We start from the raw sequence: 12,522 nt of genomic DNA, 5'->3' as shown, positions 1-12,522 counted from the left end.
TCGGTTTGTAATGTCTTATCGCGTAATAATGTATTTATTACAACGCAGATTTGAACTTTGAATTACAAGTCACTATTAGAGGTTAAAGTATTATCATATATCTAGAGATTATACAGAAACTATTATTATGACCAATTTGGTTTTATTGTAGCTGATTGTGGCCATCATTCTGATTGTGACTGTCGCTGTGATTGTGACTGTGAATATGACTAGAGCTGTCTGAAGCTGTCTAAAGTTGTTTAGAGCTGTCTGGCGTTTCCAGAGTATTTAAGGCTGCGTGCTGTCGATACGTATGTATGTATGTATGTCTGTGCCTTGGACGTAGACGTAGCAAATTAAAAAGGGTGCTGTATGCTGTCTGTACGTGTGTATATGTATGACTGTACATGTGGTGGATCCATAAAGGGTGTGGTGGATCCATAAAGGGTGCGAGCGGCCGATAAGAGTGTGGGCCAACCCAAGGAATCGTGCGACTGTACAAGGGGTCTAGAAGCATACGTTTGGTTCAATTGTTGTTCCAATTGCATTTTTATGTTCATAAGATTATTCTGAATCTTAGTTGTGTTCATTAAGATTATTCTGAATCTTAGTTGTGTTCATAAGATTATTTTGAATCTTCGTTTTATTCATAAGATTATTTTGAATCTTAGTTGTGTTCATAAGATTATTTTGAATCTTAATAAGAGTTTATATTCAAGATTATGTGAATCTCTCTTGTAGTGTAAAATACTGTTTGAAGCGTATCTGCAGTCCATGAGGTTTCTTGGATCTGTACTTCACATTGATTTAATAGTTATGGTTTATTTTCAATGTGTGAATGTTGTGTAGAGTGATTTGAGTCAGTCGTATGTTGAAAGCGTGAGAGAATCATTGTATTTTTACATCATATATTTTTTCTTTCTTTATCAATTCATTTCATAAATTTCACATCTTTCTCAGATTGTGTTTGTCTTATTCATTTAGTCCAAAAACCCACTCGGTTTCTATTCTGCGACACATAGAACAGTAAATAATATTCAAACGACAGCATATAAAATAAAAAAGGGGTTGAAATCCAACTTTAAAACATAATATTGATTATTTTCTTTGGCTTTAATATCCCAAGATGTTTCATATTCTTGTTCATCACAATTATAAAATAAAATGTATGGGCTGTTTATATCATAATTAACTGAAATTTTATTTGTGTCTGAATTTAAAAACATGAGTACCATGAATAGCACATTATACGCTCACACTGTGTTTAATAGTTCTTTATGGCTGTTCCATTAAAACATACATGGGACCCAATGAAGGCACTTTTAAAGTGGGGTACTTAGCCATAGATGCAATTCTGAAATTTCTTACCATTTTAATATGAACTCCACGAAATCAAAATAAAATGGCATATCTTTTTTTTAAAATTGCCTTCCCTGGGTACCATGTATGTTTAGATGGAACAGCCCTTATGTAAATGCCAAGAAACCATTCATATTCTTTCAAAACCAACAGGCTTCTTTGTTATCCTATGTATGAGCCATCCACATAATATTGTTCAGGTTTGTAACATGGAACCAATGTTATTATGCAAAACCATTTTTGGTCACTCTGTCACAGTGACCTTGACATTTTGACCCTCAAATCAATAGACTTCTTCCTTACCATATGCAGATGCCATCCGCATAGACTGACTGAGGTAAGGTGGTGCTCTACAGTTTCGCATTTTGCATAGCATTAGAATTTTAAAGAAAAAGAATTTCCCTGGCTTTCCTCAATGGTTATACTTGTTGTTGTTGTTGAGTTTAATTATAGTAGCGTTCGCACAATTGTGCATGTGCCACTTTTTTCTGACTGCACCGCAGCCTGCTAGTTGTTCCTGGGGAAGGGGATGGTGCCACCTCCCCCAGGCTTTTATGGATTCAAGGAACCCTGATAGTTTGGCCTCAATCTGTGGGTCCATAAAGGTCCCTACAGTTGAATGGTTGGCTGTCATTAGTGGGAAGGAGAGCTCGGGAACGGTCCTGCTTGCTTTACATCACTGGTTTCTTGTTGCATTTGCCCTTTTTTTTTTTTTCGAGATTTTTTTTTTTTTTTTTTTTTCTTCAAAATGTTCTAAAAGGAGGGGGATGTTCTATGCTGTTTATAGAGGTCCTTAGTAGATATCATGTATGAAGAGAGATTTTCAAGGTTATTATGGTATTACTAGTCGAGGTGTTTAGGGTGTGTTTCCTACGTTATTTATAAGTTTTTAGATATTACCTCTTTAAGTTATTTATTAATTGATGTTTTTAGAGACTGAATGTTATTTATACTTTATTTAGCAAGAGACCGGAGTCCTAGCCGATTACACGGTTCGTTAAGGACATCTAGGACAGGAATCCTAGCTGATTACTCGGTTCGTTAAGGACATCTAGGACATCCGATTTTGCGGTTTCCTTAGTTTTTTATAGGTGCTTCGTAAGTGAATTATTTATTAATACTTTTATAAAATTGAATGATATGTTATGGTTTTTTATGTGGTGGCTTCTACATTTATTTAGCTAGTTACTGGGTCTTTTGGATTTGTGGGGATAGTAATTATATTTTGTTCCTAAGTCCTGCTGAGTCTATGAATTGATTTATATTTTTATATGCTGATTGTTTATTTTTATTAGAGTCCATAAGTAACTCTGGGTATGTGTGTGGTAATCCAATCTCTTTTTGGTTTTTGATAAATATTTTCCGAGCGGGTTGATATTTTGGGCATATATTGAATATGTGGTGTAGATCTTCGGTAGTGTGGCAGTTAAAGCAGTTAATGGTTGCTGGTTTGGGTCCTATAAACCTTCCAAAACTGCTTGCTAGTTTAGTTTTTCCAGTTATTATCCTGTTTACGGTTTTCTGTTCTAAATAGGTACCCTTAGGTAGCTGTATGTTCCTATCTACGTTTTTGGGGGTTTCATGGTGATTTTTCCCTTTTGTGGAGGAGTTCCAAAAATCTTGCCATGTTTGGTCTATATATGTTTGTGCGAAGCTTATTGCTTCTGTAGAGCTATAGTTAAGCTTGATAGAGTTTTGATCTCCTAGTTTGGTTTGTGCAACTTTGTCTGCTGTTTCGTTGCCAGAGATTCCAATGTGCGACGGTATCCACATGAGCTCGACTAATTGATGTGCTGTGGTGATATCATCGATTAATTGGCATGCTCTGTCGAGGAATTGTTCCCTAGAGTGTGTATTGCGATTTTGGATCGATTTGATAACGCTTAGGAAATCGCTTATAATGACTGCTTTAGGTATTTGGTTGTCTTTGATCCACTGTAGTGCTTCAAGTATAGCCCAGAATTCAGTGGTGTAAATGGAGTAATAGTCAGGTAATCTGGATCCCGTTTGTATATTGAATTCAGGGATGACTATTGCTGCTGCTGTTCTTGGTGGGTTGTTTGTTTTTGATCCATCGGTATATATTTTAACATAGTCCGGGTATTTTTGGTTGATTTTGTTTACCAGTACAGGTTTTAGTAAGTTTTCTTGTCCTTTTTTATTGCCTAATTTAGTAGCTTCAATGTTAATCCTTGGTGGTTTTTGTAACCATGGTGATTTGTTCTGGTCTGTATTGTTTGTTACCTGTTTTTATAGTAGAGGTATCTTTTCTCTTAGTTCAAGGATTACTTTGCCACTTGGTGTGATAGGTATGATTTTGGGTTTGAAGACAACTTTACACTTATTTATAGCTATTTTGGTGGGATGGTTGTCTGGGTGGGTATCTAATCGAATGGAGTATCGGAGGAGCAGTTCTTGCCTACATAATTTTAAGGGTAGTTCTCCTGTTAATGTTTGTAGTTCTTCTAATGATGTTGAGGGGAGTGTTCCTGTGCATAATAGCAAGGCTTTTCTCTGGATAGTGTCAAGGTTTTGTAGTACAGGTTGCTTAGCCGAGTTATATGCTTGGCAACTGTAATCCAGTTTTGATCTAATTAGGCTTTTATATATTGTGAGGAGGGTTTCTTGGTTGGATCCCCAGTCAGTCCCTGTGATGTTCCTGAGTAAATTGAGATCTTTGTTACAATTCTGGGTGAGTTGTTCAATGTGCTGTTTCCATGTGAGGTGGTTGTCAAAGAACATTCCTAGGAATTTTACTACTGTTACGTATTTGATTAATTGATTTTGTAAATAGAAGTTTGGATAGACTAGGTTGTTATTTCGTTTGGGGGTGAATATGATTGCCACAGTTTTTTCATGAGATATTTTGAAACCCCATTTGTCCGCCCATCTCTCTATGTTGTCTAGGCTCTGCTGGATTTCTTTAACTACTGTGTTATTGGCAGGATTTCCATTCCTCCATATGCCACTATCGTCTGCAAATTGTGACAAGTTTATTTTTGCGGAGGCTGCATTGAGGTCAAGGTCGTTTACCATTAGGTTAAATAGTAACGGACTTATTACACTGCCTTGCGGTGTTCCATTTTCAAGTGAAAATTCTTCCGAATGGGTGTTGCCTATTCTTGTGGTAATTTTCCGGCCTGTGAGGAAATCGCCAATCCAGTTGAACAAGCATCCAGTTATTCCAAATTGGTTTAATTTGGCCATTAGTCCATTGGTCCATACTAGGTTGAACGCTTTTTCTAGGTCTAAAAAAACCGCTATGAGGTTGCGATCGGTTTTCCTATGTGCGTTAAAAGCGAGTTTGATGTCTGTTTCCAATCTGAGCAGTTGGTCAGTTGTGGACCGTTTGTTCCGAAAGCCACATTGATTTATGGAGAGTAGGTTATTGGTTTCTAGGTGGTGTTTTAACCTATTTGCGATTATTGTCTCCATTATTTTGCAAATATTGTTTGTAAGGGAGATGGGTCGGTACGAATTTATGTTGTTGGGATCTTTACCTAGCTTGGGGATTGGTATTACTATGGCCTGTTTCCATTTGGTGGGTAGTTGGCCTTTATCCCATATCCTATTAAAGAGTTTGATTATGGCTATTGTTATATTGATAGGTAGTTTTTTGTAGATAATGTAACCTAACTGATCCTTACCAGGGGATGTTTCGTTTTTGGATCATAGGGCTATCTTCCATTCATGTACTATGATGTCGCTATTTAGGTGAGTGAAACATTTGAGGTTGGGTTCCCTCCATTAGTTTTTTGTGTTCTTGAAAGTTTTTGGTGTGATTATTATTGCTACTCATGTTCGAAAAATGCTTCGCTAGGAGGTCTGCCTTATCTTTATTTGCTATGGCATTTTTAATTTTTGGGGCTGACGTAGTTGCTTTCCCTTTTATGGCTTTTATCGTGTCCCATATTTGTTTTGAGTTTGATTTTAGACTCAGTTTAGAGCAAAAGGTTTGCCATAGATTAATTTTAGTAGTTTTTATATTTTGTTTTAGTGCTTTTTCTTTATCTTTATATTGCTGGAAGTAGATAGAATTTTTGGTGCGTTTATATTTATTTAAGGCCCTTTTTTTGTCTTTATGTGCTATAGTGCACTGTTTAGTCCACCATGGTACAGGGTTTTTATTTTGGATATTAGTTGTCTTTGGTATGCATCAGCTAGCTGCTTCTATAATTGTGTCTGTTATGTTATCATAATACATGTCAATACTTGGGCTTTCTAAGTTATCTGGATTTACTCTAGCTAGTAATAATTGGAATTGGTCCCAGTCTGCCTGTTGGTACCTCCATTTAGGTGGGGTTTCGTTAGGAATGTGTTGAGTTTTTGTTTGAATATTGATTGTGATGGGAAAATGGTCACTTCCTAACGTATCTTCCTGATCCACCCACCAATTTGTGATTTGAGCCAATTTTGGGGTAGTGATGGTTAGGTCTATGGCTGAGAGAGCGCCATCCTCAGGGTTTAATCTAGTGTTCGACCCGTCATTTAAGATGACCAGATTGTTCTCAGTTATCCATTTTTCAACCATTTTTCCTCTTTGATCTTTCTTTTTACCTCCCCATAATTCACTGTGTGCGTTGAAGTCGCCACAGATCATTAGACTGTTGTTGTTGTTATTAGTGATTGCCTTTAGTGAGATTAGGTTGGTAGGGCAGAAGGTACCCCCTGGGTCGTATGCGTTTATTATTTGAATGTTTGTGGTTCCTATATTTATCATTACTGACATTATTTCGATGCTATTATTGATGTTTAGGTTACGGGGTACTTCTATTACTTCATAGTAGATTAGTGTATCTATTAAAAAAATTGCTAGTCCACCCCCTTTCTGCCCCATGGGTCTGTTTTTAAAGATTCCCTGGGTATAGCCTTGTAGTTTGGGCAGGCGTTTGTGTTCTTGTGTTATGAGGGTTTCCTGTAGGCAGATTACGTCTGGTTTTATGGCCGTATTATTCAGTTTGTTCTGCAGTTCTGATAGGTTTTTAAAGATTCCTCTGCAGTTCCATTGCCAGATGGTGATTTTATTATTTTTTGTACTATTCATTTTTGACGTTGTCTTTATCTGTTAGTCTTCTGGTCCAATCAGCTAGTATGGTGAAAATGGTTTTGAGGGTTCTGATTATGCTACTGAGATCTTGCATTATGGTTCGTGTTGTTAGGTTCATTACTTCCTGTATTAATTCTGTGTTAGTGTGTGTGTTAGATTTGGGGATGTTTGGGGTGACAGTTTTGTTTGTATCTGGAGTGTTATCAGGGTGGTCATGGTTTGTTACAATGTGGGTTGTAGTTTTTGGTTCTTTTGTTTCCTGATTCGAGGGTATGTTTTGTGGTGCAAGGTTTTCCCTTCTGATTCTGCGTGGAGAGTTTTGGTGCTCACTGATTGTTTCAGAGGTAGATTTTGGTGTGTTGGAGTTGTTTTTACTGGCTATTTAAAAAAGACTTTGTATATCTTAGGTATAATTCAAAGAACCTTTAATTCCCGTTATTTTGGTGTATGATTGATGGGTGTAATATGGGTTATAGAGTATACAGCTTGGCCTTACTCCAGATGTGCACCTTTCAAAAAAGTGCTAGCTCCACTTGGTCATTTTCACTTCCTGAACTTCAGAGGTAAATTGTATAAAAAAGAGTAGATAACTTTTTTACATTTTATATATTAGGTAATTCATTCATTACACTTTTAGAAGCTGGTATTGTCTAGTCTGGCAAAATTCATTTTCCCTATTTTAATAGATGCTATGGATAGTGTACTTTAGACTAATTCAGGCTGATTTTTAGCACAAGGGAGCAGCCATTTTATAAATGCAAACAACTTCACCTTACATATGTCAATCTCTCAAAAGTACATAATAACTGGTGATCGCCCCCTAAATCATGTAGAACCAATGCTATTATGTGGAAGCTATTTTTATTTGTTTGGTAAGCGACCTTGACCTTTCACCTTTTACAAATTAGTATGGTTCTTTGTCACTCCACGTGCAAAGCATTCACAAAATTTGATATCTGTAGAAACAATTTTTCTTCTTTAAGTCTGAGTGACCTTGACCTCTGACATCATAAATCCAAAATCATTAGGGTTCTTCCAAGTGCAATCCATCAACAAAGTTCTGAAGCTGCTGATGGCAAAGAACTCAAGTTAATGTGAAGAAACCATTTTTCTTCTTTAGTCACAGTGATCCTGACCTTTCAGCTTTTGAACCTGAAATTGATAGGGTCTTTCCTTAGCACAAGTGCAACCCATCCACACAATTTTGTCGCTTCTGATGGCAGAGAACTCGAGTTATTGTGTGGAAATCTCGCTTCTTCTTTCAACCACAGTGTCCTTAACCTTTGAGCCTGAAATCTTGAGGGTTCTTCCTTACCTCATGTACAAGCCATCCACAAAGTCTGGTAAATGTTAATGGTGAGCAACTCAAGCCATTTTGTAAAATCAAATTAGTAACAGTCAGACGGACAGATGGTCAACATCACAGCATATTAGGCTCCTCCTTATGGGGTTCATATAAAAAGATCGGCACAAGAAAAAACATGTTTTACCACAAAGTGGCTACATATGCAATATATACTCAGGCTATAAACCTTCAAAAGATCCTGGGCAGAACCCTGTTTCATGAACGTCTTTAGTACATGCTAATGGAACATCATTGCCCTTTAACTTACCTCTCATCATTCCTTGCCTTTCTCTCTGTTTTATCTTTCTCCCATTTGTCTTCCCACTTCTTCAGCCTATGGAAGACATGAAATACAAGTTTAGACCTGGAGACACGATGATTACTCTTTATGTGGGAGTATAAAAATAATTTCTGGATCTTGACAAGTAACAAACTCAGCTTATCAGATGCAAGATCAAAACGATGATGAAAACATTTATTTGCAAGGTTTCAATGTAGTTTGATGCTACATGTATGGCTGTAGCTACATGTAATTTCTGCAGTAAAACTAATTAAGATGACTAATTAAGATTGTGTCATAGGGTGTTGCAATAACAGTTCTAACTTTGTCTCCATCTTTTTGTACCATGACAGCAGAATTTGATTTCATTGAATTTATTCTGAAAAAGAAGAGGACGTGTCTGGGACTTTTTGAATTCACAAAGGATATTGTTCTGGGAGATTTTCATAACCAAGGTGATGACTTGTGAATACACAGAAAGTGCAATATTTGCAACACTGACTTCTGCTGTTTCTATGTGAGGATGAATTTGTACCCCAAAAGGTGGAATGAAATTGATTTCTGCATGTAAAATGTTTTACTGAGGACCAAGCAGACATTCAGATGAATGTATATGAAATGTTGCAGGCCATTCCTCCAAGTAGTTTAGGAGAAACAGTGAAAACTTGCTAATGGACAGACAATGGACAACAGGCATCCCAGAAGTTCATCTCTTCTATGATCAGTGGAACTAAGACAGGAGTAATAACAGATACCCAGTGGCTGGAAAAGATTGAAAAACTGCCACAAATTGGCTTTCAATGATAATGTCTACTCCTTACAACTTGCATCAGAGTATTTTACATTATTTGAAGCATTATCACCAATTTTATTTGGCCCATACTACAAGACAATAAATGCAATTTGCTTTAAAGAAGGTTATTCAAGAATCCACACAAAAATTCATACAATGAATGGCTGTTCAATAATTAAAAAGATGGAATGGGCTGGGCTGGGGTGAAGGGTCAGAATTATATAATCATGTTTTTTTACTTGTGTGTATACATAAATATATAATTCTGGAACTAACTTTTGATGGCCACAAAGATAAATTTAAATCAGAAAAGAACTTGTTGTTTCTGGTAAGATTTCATATTTTAACAGGGTAACAGTTGTCATATACAGTAATATCAGAAACTGAAATTTTATAAAAAGGGATATGCAAGAAATATGACAGTGATCTCTGCTTTAAATAAGGGTCAGTGTCACAGTGTAGGCAGGTAGGTAGGTAGGTAGGTAGGTAAGTGGGTGGATGGGTGGGTGGGTAGGTAGGTAGGCATGCATGCATGTATGTATTTTGGGGAATGCTGCCATAACACACTTCACTATAAAACAAATTAGATACAGCATTGTTACATGACGGCTCCATATATTTGGTCTTTGAAGTCCCTGTATTTCCTGTTACTAAACATTAAGTCTGATGTCCCCATATGTCCTGCAACTACTCAATATTAAGTCTAATGTCCCCATATTTCCTGTCACTACTCAATATTAAGTCTGATGTCCCCATATCTCCTGTCACAACTCAATATTAAGTCTGATGTCCCCATATTTCCCGTCATTACTAAATGTTCAGTCTGATGTCCCAATATTTCCTGTCACTACTCAGTATTAGGTCTGATGTCCCACATTTCCTGTCACTACTCAAAATTTAGTCACTAGTGTCCCATATTTCCTGTTGCTATTCAATATTTAACCTGATGTCCCATATTTCCTGTCACTTAATTTCAGAAATGTTTTGCTCACTGTTCATAATTAATGTCCTTATATAGCAATAATTAATTTTCATCAAGCACAGGGCAATCTTAATCCTGATTATTATACAAACTGGCTGGCAGTACATTTAGTAATCAATGTTTGACATGCTTTCTGTTTATTCCACCCATTCCTACATGCACTCATCAAAACTGTTTTTTAATTTTCACTACTTCAACATGGTCTGCAATTATGTGGACCTGAGCTACTGCATTATAGTGGGTTTTTCCTACATTTCTATTATGCTATCAGATCACACAGCTACCACTGTGTGTCCCATTTGTCTCAGCATTAAACAACTTTCACAGCACTAAATGACCTTCATGTGTTTCTATGCCATACATCAACTAAATAATGTCTGTTGTTCTCTGTGTATATCTATATTTTCATGTCTCTTTCTCACCTTCTAATTTACTACTTCAACTATGTAAATGCTAACATTCTGCGAGCATGAATTTAATACTTATGGATAAGAAATTTAAGAAAGTACCACATATACTTATTGATATATACTTATACTTATTGATATATACATATACTTATTGATATACTTATACTTATTGATATATACTTATACTTATTGATATATACATATACTTATTGATATATACATATACTTATTGATATACTTATACTTATTGATATATACTTATACTTATTGATATATACTTATACTTATTGATATATACATATACTTATTGATATATACATATACTTATTGATATATACTTATACTTATTGATATATACATATACTTATTGATATACTTATACTTATTGATATATACTTATACTTATTGATATATACATATACTTACTGATATATACTTATACTTATTGATATATACATATACTTATTGATATATACATATACTTATTGATATACTTATACTTATTGATATACTTATACTTATTGATATATACTTATACTTATTGATATATACATATACTTATTGATATATACTTATACTTATTGATATATACTTATACTTATTGATATATACATATACTTATTGATATACTTATACTTATTGATATATACATATACTTATTGATATACTTATACTTATTGATATACTTATACTTATTGATATATACTTATACTTATTGATATATACTTATACTTATTGATATATACTTATACTTATTGATATATACATATACTTATTGATATATACTTATACTTATTGATATATACATATACTTATTGATATATACTTATACTTATTGATATATACTTATACTTATTGATATATACATATACTTATTGATATACTTATACTTATTGATATATACATATACTTATTGATATACTTATACTTATTGATATATACATATACTTATTGATATATACATATACTTATTGATATATACTTATACTTATTGATATATACATATACTTATTGATATACTTATACTTATTGATATACTTATACTTATTGATATATACTTATACTTATTGATATATACTTATACTTATTGATATATACATATACTTATTGATATATACTTATACTTATTGATATATACATATACTTATTGATATATACATATACTTATTGATATACTTATACTTATTGATATATACTTATACTTATTGATATACTTATACTTATTGATATACTTATACTTATTGATATACTTATACTTATTGATATATACTTATACTTATTGATATATACTTATACTTATTGATATATACTTATACTTATTGATATATACTTATACTTATTGATATACTTATACTTATTGATATATACTTATACTTATTGATATACTTATACTTATTGATATACTTATACTTATTGATATATACTTATACTTATTGATATATACATATACTTATTGATATACTTATACTTATTGATATATACTTATACTTATTGATATATACTTATACTTATTGATATATACTTATACTTATTGATATATACATATACTTATTGATATATACTTATACTTATTGATATATACATATACTTATTGATATATACATATACTTATTGATATACTTATACTTATTGATATATACTTATACTTATTGATATATACTTATACTTATTGATATATACATATACTTATTGATATATACTTATACTTATTGATATACTTATACTTATTGATATACTTATACTTATTGATATATACTTATACTTATTGATATATACTTATACTTATTGATATATACTTATACTTATTGATATATACTTATACTTATTGATATATACTTATACTTATTGATATATACTTATACTTATTGATATACTTATACTTATTGATATACTTATACTTATTGATATATACTTATACTTATTGATATATACTTATACTTATTGATATACTTATACTTATTGATATATACATATACTTATTGATATACTTATACTTATTGATATATACTTATACTTATTGATATATACATATACTTATTGATATACATATACTTATTGATATATACTTATACTTATTGATATATACTTATACTTATTGATATACTTATACTTATTGATATACTTATACTTATTGATATATACTTATACTTATTGATATATACTTATACTTATTGATATACTTATACTTATTGATATATATTTATACTTATTGATATATACTTATACTTATTGATATATACATATACTTATTGATATATACATATACTTATTGATATATACTTATACTTATTGATATATACTTATACTTATTGATATATACATATACT

At 32.8% G+C, this 12,522-nt stretch overlaps 1 protein-coding gene across 1 annotated transcript in view; it reads right to left on the bottom strand.

The window, feature by feature from the left end:
- The window catches only part of LOC149776356 (pituitary tumor-transforming gene 1 protein-interacting protein-like), a 51,536-nt gene that overhangs the window by 19,542 nt on the left and 19,472 nt on the right, over positions 1-12,522 (bottom strand). The window contains exon 5 of the mRNA XM_089942891.1: positions 7,999-8,064. Coding sequence (XP_089799017.1) covers positions 7,999-8,064 — 66 coding nt within the window. The remainder of the gene's footprint in view (positions 1-7,998; positions 8,065-12,522) is intronic.

The sequence above is a fragment of the Sinohyriopsis cumingii genome, chromosome 18 (assembly GCF_028554795.1).
Source record: "Sinohyriopsis cumingii isolate HCF-2022 chromosome 18, ASM2855479v2, whole genome shotgun sequence".
Lineage (NCBI taxonomy): Eukaryota > Metazoa > Mollusca > Bivalvia > Unionida > Unionidae > Sinohyriopsis > Sinohyriopsis cumingii.
This window is presented reverse-complemented; position numbering and strand designations above follow the sequence as displayed.